The 17,006-nt window shown below is 37.7% G+C and overlaps 1 protein-coding gene and 1 long non-coding RNA gene across 4 annotated transcripts in view; one reads left to right on the plus strand and one right to left on the minus strand.

Moving 5' to 3' along the window:
• Positions 1-2,744: 2,744 nt before the first annotated feature.
• On the minus strand, positions 2,745-5,418 carry LOC120284747. Its single transcript, XR_005543969.2, has 2 exons — positions 3,331-5,418; positions 2,745-3,049 (listed from the first exon to the last, which is right to left on the minus strand). It is a non-coding gene; the product is annotated as an uncharacterized LOC120284747 (long non-coding RNA).
• Positions 5,419-5,534: 116 nt separating this feature from the next.
• Positions 5,535-17,006, plus strand: part of LOC6740747 (acetylcholine receptor subunit alpha-like) — an 84,930-nt gene continuing 73,458 nt past the window's right edge. For 2 of the 3 annotated variants that reach the window (XM_016178865.3, XM_016178861.3), the window contains exon 1: positions 12,624-12,932. In XM_016178865.3, the coding sequence (XP_016033062.1) occupies positions 12,693-12,932 (240 nt within the window). In that variant the 5' untranslated portion in view covers positions 12,624-12,692. Of the gene's footprint in view, positions 5,893-12,623; positions 12,933-17,006 lie in introns of those variants that run through there. The other variant, XM_016178862.3, reaches the window with a different exon arrangement.

Consider the following 17,006-nt stretch of genomic DNA (forward strand, 5'->3'; position numbering starts at 1 on the left):
TTTTTTTGGAAAATCGATATAAATTTAAAAAGACTAATAAAACTATGAAGAAATATCCTATTAGTTTTGGGCAGTTAGTTTGACATCAAAAGTCAGAAAAGAAAAAAAAAAGAAACACGAAAGTATAGTTATCGCACAATTATGACACTTCGGTAATTTTTACTCGTTCTACTCAATATAATATGACATAAAACTTTATACCCCCTCTTACATCTTCAAATACGCTTCATTTTTGTAGAATAAACCCTTTGCATTTATTCGATTTGTGTGCATTCATATTACAGCACGTTGTGAGTGAAGCCGTGGAGATGTTTTAGTGTACGCTGTCAAACGACTTCGATGATATCTATGATAAGACAACATTTGTACACATGAATTATAACGTTGTCTAGTTAGAATAAACTAATTGCATTGCGAACAGCAGAACACTAAGCCAAAGGTGTAGGTGCGAAGAGTACAAGAGAGAGCTCAGGCGAGGTCTTTTTGTAAAACCGCCTTCATCGTCAAACTTTAAAAATTATCATCCGAAACTCCTTCTAAAACGGATGGTACATTTGAACGCCACTTCCTCAGTTTAAAATTGCCGGACATCAGCTGCATTATGTTTATGGCATCTTCTTTGGAGCTGGCGATATCAGATATCAAACCATCAACTTAGAAGTCACGGCAGCCCCGTCGCCTCCTCATCAATAGACAACTGCGACCTCACAGCAAGGTAGGAAGCAAGATTCGTGCCATAAGTAATAGTATGCAGGTTAAACACGCACAAATTGTGCGGTCGAGTGATTCAGCACTTTGGCTGAATCACTCCACCGGCCATCAGAACATCGTTTAAGGAGTATCCAGGAGATGTCGTCGCTGATCCATCGAAAACTGACATACGTCCCATATGCAAGTACTCCTTAATTAAAGCCTTGTATTAGGCCCTGACGGATGGACAATGCCCTCAATTTTTCTTTCAAGAGATAAGAATGTTTGCAGAGCTTTTTGGTAGGACCTGGGGCAACTCGTATGCATGGAATAAAAGTCCCCATCCAGTAAGCATATCCTATAACGAATTCTGGAATTTCGATTTGTCGGAGTGAACGCTGCTGATGGTGACAATCACACGGATAAATGCCATCAGCAAAGGTGGTCGAGGCGAGGCGCGCTTTGAAATCTCCACCCGAACTAAGGACTTAAGCGTAACGAGAACATCATCAAATTTCTCACTCAAATTTATTTAAATTTCGAGAATGTTTATAAACGCGTGCTGAAGCTCAATAATCATGCAGAATGGACTCATCAAACGAAATTAACGCACACAAAGAATCTGATAATCATTACGCTTTCTTATTTGCAGCCGCCTTGCGCTTTAAAAATTTCAGCGGTAACGTTTCCAGACTTTTCAGCACTCATGTCAGGAGGAACAACAACGAAACGGCAAAGACAGCGACTCGAAATTCCGTTAAAGCGGGAAGATCGATAAGATAAATTAGCGGCAGTTTTCGTTATTTGGCTATGTACGTCCACAAATATAACTCTATATGTTTGTTTTACTGTTCACTGCCTTTGATTTGTATGAATATTGCAGACGCAAATGTTGTTCAACAACGCACTTAAGCGAATTAATAAAAGTTAAGGCTTAAACAGATTCTTATTATTTACCTATAATTGTTTGTGAGGAGTCATAAAAGTCCGCACAAATCTGGATGCAGGGGAGCGGCCTAGCAACAGCGAAGACGGCTGCGACGCAGAAAGAGTCAAGGGCGGTCAGGTCAAACGGTAATTAATTGACCTTGGACCCCGGCAAAGCGGAAAGACCGTAAACTAACGGTACCGCGCTGGACCCTGGACTGTGGCAAAGCAGAGACCGCGAACTAACGTAACGCGCTGGACCTTGGTCTGGATCCTGCCAAGGGCTCGTAGGTCCAACGGTAACGGTGCGGACTTTGGCCATGCTCACAGAGGACGCATCGTAATCTAACGGTACACGAGTTGGACCTTGTACCCAAACAGGCCGTGCGCGAAAGTGAAAAAACCGGGATCCCCGCGGCCTATAAAGGGACGGCGCAAGTGCAGTTCAAGGCAGACAGTCACAACACGCGCGGAACCGTTCGTACACGAGGATAGTACCGGCGCGAGTAGCGCGGTCAGGACGAAGTCTGAAGGCAAGGAGTAAACAGTTAGTGAACAAGACCGCGCGTGGAAGAAAACAGTGAGACAGAACGTGCAAATAAGGAGTTTGTGAGTGAAAACGCGCAGAGAAGTTGGTGAAAAAAACAGGGGAAGCGTCGGGCAGTAAGAGGCCCGCAGGACACGGAAGGACGAGCAGTGCAAGTGGAGATCCTTGTAGTGGAGGAGCAAGGACCTGGCGTGTCTAAAAGGGTCAGTGGAGTTAGTGGTCGGCAAAGGTGGTCCCAGGCTGAGCGTTGCCTCAACCTGTGGACGATACACCCTGCACCATAACATCCTAAACCCGTTCGGGCCAGCTTGTCGTCCGTGGTCAAGGTAGCACAGGACAACGAGGCAAGGCGTTGCAGTAGAAACGCCGCAGGAGCAGCGCGATCACCGGAGGAGTTAGCCGTAAAAACAGTACAATAAATCGACTATAATAAGAACCTTTTCTTTTCCTTGGTCGGGGGAAATCACACAAATCATTAATTTGGTGGGAGGAACGCACAAACTCTCTGAGCTAGCCGATGCAATTCGCAGCGAGCAGAAATAGGAAAAAAATTAGTTAAATGTTTATGCACAGAATCATATCGGGGTCACCAAAATGTTGAGCTAATAAGCTTTTTTATTAGCTGGTTTTGGAAATATAAATATAAAAATATAAAATATATATATATGTTAAGATAGTTATCGATATGCGATGATCGATAATCATCGCAAAGGCTAGCGTCAAGTAAGGACAAGCATAGAGTGAGTCGAAGAAGAACAAAGCGAGTTGAAAGTTGTGCAGTAAAAAGATCGTGAAGCCGAAAGTTGTCGTGTCCGGAGTAAGGCAAAGTTGTGTGGTCGTCGTATGTCCGGTGATCAAGAAGTGTTGGCACGAGTCATCTTTTTGCTAAATACCAAATATAATAAGCAAACTATTATAATATCAAAATATTACTAAGATAAACAATTGAGCTAAACAATAAATATCCTACATATATATATAAAATAAAAGACGATTTTTGTTTTGGATCCAATTAAAACGATATTGTTTATTTTTCAAGTGAAGTTTGGCAGCGATGCGGGTGCATAGGTGACGAAAACGAGAAAAGAATAGATGCATTGCGAACGCTAAGCCAAAGGTGTAGGTGCAAGAGAGAGCTCGGAAGAGAGGAGAGCTTAAATACTCACGCAGCTGATCTCCATACGTAAACAAAGCTGAGGTGCCGCAGACTAATTGTGTCTCCAATGTTGGTCATAATTGGTGCTGCTGGCGGCTAATGGACCCGAAAGTTTACATTTCATAGGTGTGTCAACTCATTATTAAACCAAGGAGGGTAGTTAGAGACAGACGGAAAGTACACCGGAACACAAGAGTTTAAAAATGATTTAATTGCGATATAATATTTATGGCATCCGCCATTATTTTGCAGAACTAAAGGTCGGACCAACTAAAGCAACACCACTCACCCCGACTGCTGCAGAGCAAAGATCTTTAAAAAGTATGTACCAATTAGAAGGAGGCGTTTCCGACCCTATTAAGAATATATATTTATTATCAGTATCAATATCCGAGTTGATCTGGTCATGTCCGTCTGTCAGTATGAACGTCTTTATCTCAGGAACTTTAAAAGCTATAATGTTAAAGCAGGCATAAAGCAGGCAGCTAGAGACATTGACGCAGCGCAAGTTTATTTCCGAGTGTTGCCACGCCCACTCTAACACACACGAAATACTCTTGTCCTTTTCAGGATTCGATCTCTATGCGATTTTGTGATATTGTCCGGCTCGATCTGTAAAGAATCTGGCTGAAGTCACTATGTTTAGTTGGAGTTAAAAATGTTAAAATAATGATATTAATAAAATAATAAAACGTGATGAGTGGTCGACCGCGATATGTGGGACACTTATAATATTTCATGGTGGATACGCTTTTGCCAGTATCCTCACGTATGTCAGGACTAGTCTGTGCGAATGTGCTAGCTAGTAGTAGCTACTAGAATCTGCATACTAGATCTTGACTATTGACCACAAACTTCATATCCCGTCCATGGCTTGTCGATCGCACACCGTCGGCGAACGTCAACCCCGTTCGGGGTCCCTGATCGCGCGTGCACGAACTGGTACGCCTGCAAATGACACGACAGCCGGACGTTGCGCAAGCGACGAACTGGAGTTGCCTACTCGGCGGCAATACCGACTCGTAACGAGATTAAGTGCCGGCCTATGGGCAGCTATCGTAACTTATAGGTTCTTTATCAGGGAAGGAAGCGTTTCCGACCGTATAAAGTTTATATATTCTTGATCAGGATCAATAGCCGAGTCGAGCTGAACCTGTCTGTCTGTCCGTCCGTATGAACGTCGAGATCTCAGGAATTATAAAAGCTATAAAGTTTAGATTAGGCTTGCAAATTTCAGGACAAAAGCAGAGTAAATTTAAAAACTGTTGTTGCCACTTCCACTTTAATGTCTTATAAATGTGTATCGATTTAACAAAAAGTTTATGCCCACGCCCACTCGAACGCCCAAAACTGTCACGCCCATACTTTTGAAAAATATTTCAAGATTTCCCATATTTTGCTAGGCGAATAATAAAACTAAAAAAATTACTTTTTTATTAAAGGTACAACAAAAATGTTCAAAACACTTAAGAATTTTCTTTTGAATTATGTAACAGTTTATTGCAGTAATATCCGAAGGAATGTGTGTGCTTTTAATATGGAATAAAAACGCCAAACTTCCAGTTTAAGTTTTGCCAACGATAAAAAGCCGATTAGAATTTTTTATATAACAGAACTGTTATGTAAAGATCATTTCGATGTGTTTTTTGTTTCAGCTTAAATTAGATGGTAACTGTGAATGAAATAAAATAAAAGATGCATTTGACGTTCTATAATTTACAGTTAAAGTTCTAATTGCATATGCTTCGCGCATGCGCTTAGATTTAATGGGAATTCTCAATTTATATATATAATGTTACCCTGAATGCAGAAATTCAGAACTTTTAAATTTTTTATAAGCTAAATATGAGCACTTTAGAATTATAAATATTGCCTAATTCTAAAACCAATCCATGTATTTTTTCATGTAAGTTGCCTAACTAACAGTAAGTTAAAAGACGGCAATTCACTACTGAGAGAAACGCACTCATCTGGCTTGCCGCAGATGAATTTGTTCAATTGCAAACCATTTTCTTTTCATATTGCAATGTTTGTAATTGCTTTGGCTATGCCTTAGTGAAATATTTCAACGCAAATACATCAATAACTTATGTGCTATACACAAAATACGTTTGTGTTTACAAAATATTTGGTGGAGGAAAATAAAGTTCCAGAGAGAAGAGAGAAAAAATCTTCCATGGGGCTGGAACGGAATGGGGAGGATTCCAAGTTGTTCCCTTATCTAGTTTCAACCGACATTTCAATGGTTTGATAATCAATTCGCGACTCCATGACAAAATTCTACATTTAATGATGTAACAATTACACGTTTCTGTGTATAAATAATTAAATTGTATCTTGGTTATCCTGAGTATTGTGCATGGCGGACGATATATCTAATAATTCAATGCTTACGTGATAAATAAGTGACATGAAAAACATTTGCAAGCAAAAATACAATGCCATCTTAGGCATAGTCCGCTACCTAACTGAATGTGCTTTTGACCAGAATAAGAATAGAAATAAATAGTTATAAAAATGCACTTCGTATATTAAAAATTATACATTCTTCACAAACTATTGGTCGCTCAAGGTCTGTATGGTGCAAAAGTAATAGAACATTTTTAAATGCAAAGAACATATGTATATGTATTAGAGGCCCTTTTTATTTTTTATGTGCAGCGTTAATCGGACTAATAACATACCGTTAAAAGTGTTCAGTGCTCTTGATTAGCGATACCTATTTAGTATACATAAAAAGAAAGCTAAAGTCAAGTGAACTCTTACTAACTTTATCAATTTTAAAATACAAAATGAGCTTAGGTGTATGGCGCTAGATGATATTTTTAATATAATGTAACTCGATTGGTTTTGAAACAACCATCTAACTGTCAGATTGTTCGGCGTACCTACAGGTATTGGAAAATAAAGTAATGACGGTTTGTTTCGCATTATGGGCGGTAGAGTAGGCGTGAACAAACATGACTAGATAAGTCGCCTAAAGATCCTAATCGTTATCATTTATACTTTGTACGGTACGGATTATTATTATTAAATAATAAGTTTCTCACTAAGTCTAATAGCCTTTAATATAACCGTTACTCGAACAGTAAAAGGGTAAATTAGATTCGATGAAAAGTATGTAACAGGGAAAGGGAAGCGTTTCCGACCATATATGGTAATTAAATTATGTTTCAGGATCATTAGCCGAGTCGAACTGGCCATGTCCGTCTGTCCGTATGAACGTCAAGATCTCAGGAACTACAAAGACTTGAAGGTTGAGATTACGCCCTACAGCCGACCAATACTGCCACGCCCACATTTCCAATTTGTTGTATATTTTTTCATAATTTTGTTAGTTTTGTACATTTCTATCAATTAACGAAAAAACTTTTTTCCAGTCAGTTTTGAGAGAACTGCCACGTCCACACTTTTAAAGAATTTTTAAATTTTTGATGAGTCTATATCTATCCAATCTTACCAATATCTATCGCTATCCCAGAAAAATTATGAAATTTCGAGATCGCATTTCCACTAGTTGAGTAACGGATATCTGAAAGTCAAGGAAATCGACTATAGCATTCTCTCTTGATTTTTTTATTAATACTCTCCGCTACAAGCAAAATATAGGACAATCCAATATATAATATAAATAAAGTTATAATGTGAAAATAGAACACCTTGCGTGCAAAGTACGTGCAAAGTATAGTAGATCAGACACGAACTAAAAATAAATTGTTGTAAAAATACAACATTGACAAAATTGCTCAGAGAGTTTGTTTGTTCGTCCCACCGAATTTATATTTTGTGAGGGTGCCCGAACAAGGAGAAGACAGGGTTTCAGATTAAATTAGCTTTATTATAAGACCACTCTATAATGGACTTCGACTTCCTTTGTTGGATTTGGGATGTTATGGTCGCAGAGCTGCAAGGTGTATCGTCCGTTAGGTTAAGCCAAAGCCTTTCACGCCAGTTCTTATCGTCTCTGCCAGAGAGAGTTTTAAGAGTTTGACATGAATGGAATTGGTTTTCTCTGAAGAGAAAAAAATTATAAATAAAGTTTGCCTATTGTTTTTGAAAAGATAATTACGAACTCGGCATATTTTTCCCTTTCTATATCATCTATTTTATACTTGTTACTCGTAGAGTTAAAAGGTATACTAGATGGAAGCGTTTCCGACCGTATAAAGTATATATATTCTTGATCAAGATCAATAGCCGAGTCGAGCTGGCCCTGTCCGATTGTCTGCCCGTTTGTATAAACGTAAAGATCTCAGGAACTATAAAAGCTAGAAGGTTGAGATTTAGCATACAGATTCTAGTGACTAGACGCAGCGCAAGTTTATTGACCATGTCGCCACGCCCACTCTAACGCTCACAAACCGCCCAGAACTGGTACGCACACACTTTGGCAATATGTTGTGATATTCTTATTATTAGTCTTGTAAATTTGTATCGACTTGCCAACAAAATTTTTCTCACGCCCACTCTAACGCCCTAATACCGCACAAAACTGCCACGCTCACGATATTGAAAAATGTTCGTTTTATTGTTTGCCTTGCCAATTTTTATCGGTATACCAAAGAAGGTTGTCAAAAGCATATCGGTAGTCTGTCCGATTAATGAGAATGGATCCAACTGTTTGGAGTCCTTAATACGTAGTTTACTCGGACCGCATTGAATCGATCCAAAAAAACTTTTTACTGTTTGCCTTGCGTCGTCTAAATTGGGATGCAAACCTTATATTACCTCCTTATTCCATTAGAATTCTTTTAAATAATTTATATCCCCTAGCTAACCTTAGATCGATGCTTGGAGCAGTCTTTAATTGTAAGCTTATTCGTGGTGAAGTCGATAGTCCCGACATGGTTAGTCGGCTAAAATTGTCTGTTCCAAGTAGATTCACTAGAAAAAAACTTACCCCCAATCTTAAATCATTGTAGATCTAACTATCTTTCAGAGTCGTGACAGAAGACTGTGTTTATCAAATAATCCAGAGTTCAATGCAGACTTTCAAGCAAGCATGCTACAATCATTGACAGAACAAATCACTGTAGCGTTCACTCAATTGAATAGATCCACAGTTTCAAATAATGGACTGATTGCGCTGCAGGGATAAAATTAACAATAAAATAGCTAATTAGCGTATTAAATTCAGTGGGTCAGCTAATGACATTGCCATTGAGGATATTATCTACCGCGTAAATTGTCTGAACGGAAACATCGAACTACTTTCCCAATTTGCTAATTTACTATTTGCAGGCCCGGCCTTAGTTTTTTATTGGTGTGTTCATAGATAGGCAGATACAATTAATTTTAATGAATTAAACATGAGTTTAAAGAAGAGATATCAGGACCAGAGATCTGATCGTGAAATTAAAAGTACTATGAGTACAACAGGGTAGCACTGAAAGTTTGTTGACTTTTTGAATGCAATTCTTTCCAATGCAAATTCCCTTCGTAAACCAATGCAGGACTGTAGAAGTTCGTCATAATCTCAAGCCGAAGATCAAGCACGATATACTGCACATAGACACACAAAACTTAGCAACATTGCGTAAAGTATGACATTGTCACGAAGAATTCTTTCGTAGTACTCGAAAAGCACTCTCGAAAACGTAAACAGAACCAGATTCTGTGGCAAATGATGTTCATTCCATTTGAATTCAACGCAACCTGACGTATAATTAATCCAAACTTTTTCGTTTTACCATCATCATCACCAATCTTTCAATGGTATTTGAGTTGTCGTCGAGCGACGGTATTGGAGGGGGAGGAGTGCTATAGGCACACGTGGTATGTGGTCAGAAATGTCCGTCTGTCCTTCTGTCCGTATGAACGTCAAGAACGTCACTCTTATCTATCGATATTCCAGAAAAATGATAAAATTTCGTGTTTGCATTCACACTAGCTGAGTAACGGGTATCTGATATTAGGGAAACTCTAACTCAAACTTTTAATCTCAGCGTCGAACTCTTTTACCACCTTACTATACTTGAAAGATGAAATGTCTCTAGGATAAGAAAAGTTAAATTTTTTCCCTCCACAACGGATAGATTGTATTGCATCGGAACTTTTTTGGCTGCTGATCTTAGCAACATTTGAGGATTTGCTGCGATTGACAGTCTGTAGATCAATTGCCAGTGGTTGCGTGGCGTTCCTCTAATACCTCGAATAGCTTAAGGCTATTAAACTGTGAAATTAACGCGGAAAGGAGATCATCGGCTCGACGGATACCGCAAAACCAAAGACACTAGAATAACAAGATGCGTAACGCCATACTATTTATTGGCACGCGATTTTTTGGCCGTGGCTCTAGAGGTGGCTTCAGGCTCTCTCGAGTTTTTGTTCGAGAAAGAAAGTGCGCAGAGCGCTACAGCAAAAAGCTCTTTTCAACGCATACAGTGATAGCAGACAACTGTATGTGTGCACACGTATGCTCATGCATTGTAAATTTGACAAAATATGCCCTTCACCTTAAAATTTCTTAGACTTTAATTATTTTTGATCAATGAAAGATTCTTGCTTTGCATTGCCTTAACGTTATTATTATTCAAATATAACTTAGAAATAGTAACAGCCGAATCTGTGTACATAATATACCAAAATAAATTTCACAAATGACTATATATTAGAATATTTGTCATTAGGGTATTCAGCTTGCGACGTGAGAAAAATTTGCAAAATACACATTAAAGTTTTCGAAGTTTTTTTATGCGCACTGTATCGTACCGATATGGTTATACGGGATCCAGATTTGGGGAATTGCAGCCAAATCGAATTATAATCGTATCCAGGTGATGCAAAATCGCGCATTACGACAAATAACCAACTGCCCCTGGTATGTACGTAACTCTACACTCCATAAAGACCTCAATATTCACACAGTTGAGTCACAAATTGGGAGACATACAAGTCGATATAGTGACAGATTACTGAGCCATAGCAGTCTTCTTGCAAGACGTCTCATCCCCGCTCGACCTCTAAGAAGACTTAAACGGCAAGGCTTCGCCAAGACAATTGGGCAGCAGTAAAAACTCTTCATTTATGTTCCTACTCCACTTATTTTATTTTATAGTGTTTGGTAATTGATAAGAATACTTCTCCACACTGTGATGTTAAGATACAATATTATGATGTACGGATTCTTCACTTAATAAATATTAATAAAAAAAAAAAAAAAAAAAAAAAAAGCTTGCGACGTGAGAAAAATTTGCAAAATACACATTAAAGTTTTCGAAAATGGTTTTAAAAATAATAAAAAACAAATGTGTATAAAAAAATTTATTTCTGAGCGATGCATTAAGTGCACAAATGAAAGTAGTGCCTTCTCATTATGGTTTTATGAAAATAATGAATTATATGCACATAGAACTGATCTGTTAAACAAACTAATAAAAGTTTTGCTTTTTAAGCATTGCAAGTGGACTGTGATAGACAAAAAAAGCAAGCTAAGCTCAGCATTCTATTTCATAAATAAAAAAATGAGCGATATTTAAATAATTGGCGACTGAAAAATGGACGCAAAATATAAAATAAAAACAATAGTTAGAAAAAAAACTTAATTGGGGAACATGGAAATGTTTTAATGTTAAACATTAAAATATTTCAAGTCGACTCGAATTTCATGGTCTCTCTTGACACTTACTGTATCGCAGCCGTCTTCGCTGTCGCTAGGCTGCTCCCCTGCATCCAGATTTGCGGGGAGTTTTAAGATTCTTCCTGAATTCCAAGAAATATTATCAGCAAAGTAGAAGAAGATATATGTCCCCGAGAAAGTGTGCAAGCTGTTGCACCAATGGTAAAAAAATCTGGAAAGGCAACTTAAAGAAATAGACCTTAAGCCACTTGCGGCCCACCAATGCGTCTACTTGAAACGTGAACAAAACGGAATCCTGATAGTATCGTTTCAAGTAGACGATCTCATATTCGCAGATGCTGACTGGGCCGCCAACATTGACGATCGCAGATCTTTCACAGGTGTTGCATTTAAGTTTGCAAATGCGGCAATATCCTGGGAGAGCCAAAGGCAACGGACGGTTGCCTTATAAAGCACAGAAGCAGAGTACATGGCTCTGTCTGGTTCCCCACAAGAAGCGGTTCATCTTAGTTGCTTTCTATAAGAATTTTTGGGCAAACTGAAGACAACTTTCATGCATAAGTGCAATCCATAGGTTCTTCTTTCTATTCCATTGCTAACGATAATAATGTGTAAAACCACAATCACCTTAATCCTTAAATAAAACTATTACTCAGCACAAAATCCCAACATTGTTATTATTTGTAACAATCTTTTTTTGTTTTTTATTCACGTTGCTTTTCTTCCAAGCCCTTGATGCAAACTCCTCGATATCGATGACGCTATCGATTGTTCTTAAGAATACAATTAAATCTAAAGAAATTAGTGTTACTTAGAATTTTATATTTACACACAGTTTACATTCGGCCTACCTGGCTTTTGATCGTCCTCGATCTACAATAATAATGCTATGGTATGGTATACAAGGTTTGTCCAATGCTTCAATCTCAAAAATTTAGAATATTTATGGTAATTGCGTTAGTTGACAATTATCTGTAATTTCATAACAGTCATTTTCAAATACTCTATTTATTTATATACGTGCGAATTTTTTTTTAACTCCACAACACGTCACATCAATATTATATTCCAAATTTATATTTCAAAGGACCTCTATGTTTTTCGCAAAATATTCCTCATTCTTATGATGTGAGTGCTGGATATTCCTATTAGAATTTGAACTGATAGTATCTAGTAATTTTTGCTAATTAACCTTGTATTGAATATATTCTGATAATTCATCAACTAGGTGCACATGTAGCCATACGCTTTTCCATTTAAATGGGACGTACTTTTTTCAAAGCCTATTAATTTTTGTGCAAAATTTCTAAAGAATCTTCTGTAATATTTGCAAAATGAAACGAATCGTCTGGCTTCGTCGGTTTTTGGCGGTTTTTGGGCGGACAGTCGGACATGGCCAGATTGACTCAGCTATTGATCATGATCAAGAATATATATACTTTATATGGTCGGAAACGCTTCATTCTGCTGTTACTACTTTTTAACGAATCTAGAATCTACGAGTAACGGGTATAAAAATCTCCACGTCCTCTTAAAAACCTGAAAATTACAATTACAGTTACAACAAATGTAATCAACACCAAGATGCGCTATTGAGGAATGTCTTCATAGTCTTCAACGCTAGCTGAGTAACGGGAATCTAGTTTTTCAATATATATAAAATAAATTAATGTTAATTAATATGTTTATTTTTAGATTAATATTTGTCTTATTTCTGTTTTTAGGACACCCTAAATAAGAGGATAAACTATACGTATTCTAAGAAAAGATTTAAAGTTGGAGACCACAGCACAATGAAGTTTTTATTTGAAATATTAAGACTATTTATTAGAAAGCCGTCTTCGGGCGGAACCCTCAGAGCTTGGATACTTTCTGCACTCATGGTACATGGAGCAGTGGCCGGAAACCCGGACGCAAAACGGTTATATGATGACCTTTTAAGCAACTACAACAAATTAGTTAGACCTGTTGTTAATACGACAGATGTTCTAAAAGTTTGCATTAAATTAAAACTCTCACAGCTTATAGATGTGGTAAGTAAAAGTGTTAGCACGAACTTTAAAACTAAAGAGTATAAAATGGTTAGGACACTTTCAATTAGATTTTAAAATATAAATTAAAATATAATAAATTTCCAAATGTTTTGAAAATATATATAAAGCCTTATTTTAACATTAAGATTTTATTTTATGAACTGGCAAACTATAAGGAAATGTTTGTGTATAATATCAAAGTTGTTGGGAGCAGGAGCGATGGACAAACAAGATAAAACAAGATAATTGTTACGTTTTTTTTTTTATTTTATTTTTTATTTATTTTTTTTTTTTATTTATCTGCAATCTGTCTTGGTAGACAATAAACAAATATCACCGGATGAATTAAGTTCCAATGAGCTCAATCCATATATATACATATTTACATATTTTTATCTATTTGTAAATCTACATATATGGCAGGTCCAGTACATGAAATCTTTTTAGTCGCCTTCGGTTGCTGGTGTTATCTAGTAGGCCTAGTGCTAGGACATTATCATGTATGTATCGCTATATTAGGTAAATTTGTTTGTTTGTTTGCTGTTTCTTAGCGAAATGCTTTGACAATTCAGAACCGTTTGAGGTTTAAAGTTAAGTTTAAATTAAGCTTAAAACAAGAAAGAATGCTATAGTCGACTTCCACGATTATCAGATACCCGTTTTTCAGCTGGTGGATATGCGAACGCGAAATTTCATAATTTTTCTGGGATGTCGATAGATATTGGTATATAAAATGAGAAACAAATTAAAAAATTTTCAAAAGTTTCAGCGTGGCAGTTTTGTTTGGCAATAAGTATTTTGGCACATCTATAGAAACTTACAGACTAACATACAAATAAAAAAATATCAATTAATTTGAGTTTAGACATAGTTTTCCTGGTCTGGTGTCGACTATCAGATATTGTAGTCAATCGATGTAATTAGTATTTTTAAGGGATTTTTTTTAACATGTCCAAATGTTAGCCCAAATGTGTCTGGGATACTGCCTTCGCTTTTGTAACCGTTAAATATGCAGATTTCATTGTCGCTCGAAAAGTTGGACGACACACTGCGGTGAGATTATTTAAATAGTTGCTAGTGTGCGAGGTTCAACTCAGCTTCTTTCAGAATAAACCGAACATACTGCCACAAATTGGTCCACCCTTTCCTTTGGGTTTCATGGTGTGCAGTAGCTTAAGGCAACTTCGAGCGCGTGACGACACCTGAATAGGTGTAATGGCCCCATATACCACGATTTTTAAATGTCACCACGATTCACGCCTAAGGTAGTAACGATTGTAATTAATGGACCATTATCTGGCAACATCATTAAAATGACAATTGACCAGCTGGAGAAAATTGACTCCCAACTTTATTCCAGATTCTATTAATCCATTCCCACTAGCTGAGTAACCGGTATCTGATAGTCGGGGAACTCGACTATAGCATTCTCTCTTGTTTTGCTTTTAGAATTGATAATGTTTTTTGAAGCTGAGTGAGTGTTGATATTGGTAATTGTACGATTTATCAGATAGTCGATCTGAGCTTGAAATTTTTGAGCGGGCGACCATGCAGGCGCTGAAGTTTTAGTGAGCAATAGCCACTTTTTCGCTCACACCCTCTACTCACTCAGTTATTGTTGCCTTAGTTTTCGAAAGTTATCGTTGCAGTATGTTTCGATGTCACGCTCGCCATATAGTGGTATACGTCGCAGTTTTGGGTTGTTGGGACGATTGGACATCAGTCCCCGTCCACTATTCTATATTGTGTGTTGTCGCTTGAACGGCGGATCGGCATTCTTGCCTGATCGTATTTTGGTTCTCATAAACATATCAACAATGTGTTAAAATGTGGACCGACTGTAAGTATGTTTATCAGAGGAGTGATTTTTCTGAAAAAAGTTTTAGTAAATCTTCTGTAACAGTTGCAAAGTGCAACAAATCGTCTAGCTTCGTCAACTGGTCATCTGTCATCTGGTATATACCTCTAGTAGTACATTTATGACCTCTTTCAGAAAGAAAGTACATTAGTTGAGTGCTGTCTACATAGTTTGAATAAGTCGGTTAAATTCCTAAGCATGTGCTTTTCAGAACATCCGATTATATCATCAGTATTGCGAAGGCTGTAATCCTGTGAATGTAACAGCATATGATGTTCGTGCAGCTTCGTGCACTGACGGCTTATACGCCTGTTCATCAGCGGACCCAAAAGCTCACCTGGCAACACGTGCTGTCCACAATGGAAAATTTCCAATAGTTAATTGCAAATTAATCACAAACCATAGGCTTTTTACTCGCAAAAATACGAATAAGATGTATGTGTGTGATCACAATGCCACATAGCGTATGCGTGTTTATTGGTGTTGGTGATACAATTGAAATTGGTAATTTCTTTCGTACAAGATTTTTATGTGTGTTTATGAGTTTTTGTTTTATCCTACGTCCAGTCGTTAGCGGGTGAAATGTTATTCTTATTTTTCTTTTTATCTCATAGACAATTTTGTATGGATTACTTGTCTCCTTTATTTCCTTTTTCTTACGTTGTACTTTTATTTCTATATTTTTTAATTTTTTTTTTGTTTTTTGCTATTATTATTATTATTATTATTTTTTTTTTTTTTGTAAGTTCGGTATCAGGTACGGTTGGAGGGCAGGCTTATTGGGGTGTCTGTGGTATTTTAATGTCACAGGACGACACTTGCGCACGTATGGTGCTAAACATTCTTAGACATTCATTTGACTTTAGACCGTATCTGTTTAGATCCCCTATGAGCCCTGTTATGTTATTTTTCAATAACATCACAAATCAAGTTTGCATCTAGCTTGATGGATGGCTTCGTAAAGGAAGAACGTAGCGGTCGCTCTACATAAGCTTTTCGACGCAGTTCCGTGCACTACAAAGGAGTAATAGCTGCGCGGTACCATTGTCAGCCAGAAGAGTACCGTCTTTGTATCAGTGCAATATGTTTGTTGATCGGTTTTCCTATTACGAGTTTTGCAAACCCTTTCAGCCAGGCGCCGACTAGTGCAGCAAGAAGTTCCAGGGAATAAGCAGTGCCTAAAACCAGTAATACCGTAATGTCGTCGCCCTTTTGTGTGCGAAAATAGCAAACAGCAGCATACCCGAACTGTCTGGCGTCCACAAGGGTATGAAGTTCAATAGTGTCAGCTATATGGAGTAGTGTAGAATAGTGTCGTGGAACTTGAATTTTTGCAGCGTGGGAAAGCAGGACTTTCCATTTCGTCCAGAATACAAGCGGATATCATCGCAGCTTATTTCGGTACGCCAGATTTAAGTATAAATTTAAGGACAATGGTGAAGCACGACAAGAATCCTAAAGTGTCAAATATAGACAACAAAATTTGCAAAACCTCTCGTTTCGTTGGGTGTGCTTCTTCGGAGAGAAGGTTTTTTTTCATTCGCGCAAATCTGAGGACTTTGCGTTTGCGTGCCTGTCGGATTATCCGGTAAATGTTTCAAGACTTCCAGTCGACTTTTTTTTTTTAGCAATTTGTTAACTTGGAGCTCAAGTATAGTATATAAATATAAATCATGTTCTCAACTGATTTTTGTTTTTAGACAGTTTAGTCTTTTCAAAGCGGTATTATAGCTTTCTAGTAGGAGAGGCTTGGTATCGCGCCAAAGAAGCCCGACTTCATAGTGACCCTCAACTTGTGCAGGTGGAATCTAGTATGCTAATACCCTCATCGATGCAACGAAACGCAAAGACGACGATATGGCTTTATCAACTTAGTCCAGTTGCATTGACAGTGCTGCATAGAAAAGGCGGTATTGGTTCTGACAGAGCCTTGTAGTCCCCACCCAAGCATGCACTTTGAAGAGTTCCACTTTCCTTCAAGAGCATTGATCAACATCCCAATATGAAATCCATTTAAATGTGAGTATTTGGTGATCTTGATTGTTTGGGTAAGCCCACGGTTTTGACGGTGTGAATGTTATTTAGCCCGTAAGAATTTAAATCGTCTGCCTCAGAGACTCGAATATTGAACTGAAATGAATTTCTTCCCTGGTGGCCTGGATTGGTCGACTAAGCTCAACCGATTATCGCTAACAATTAGTTGCATTTCTTTGTAG

The sequence above is a fragment of the Drosophila simulans genome, chromosome 3L (genome assembly GCF_016746395.2).
Source record: "Drosophila simulans strain w501 chromosome 3L, Prin_Dsim_3.1, whole genome shotgun sequence".
In the NCBI taxonomy this organism is placed as follows: Eukaryota; Metazoa; Arthropoda; class Insecta; order Diptera; family Drosophilidae; genus Drosophila; species Drosophila simulans.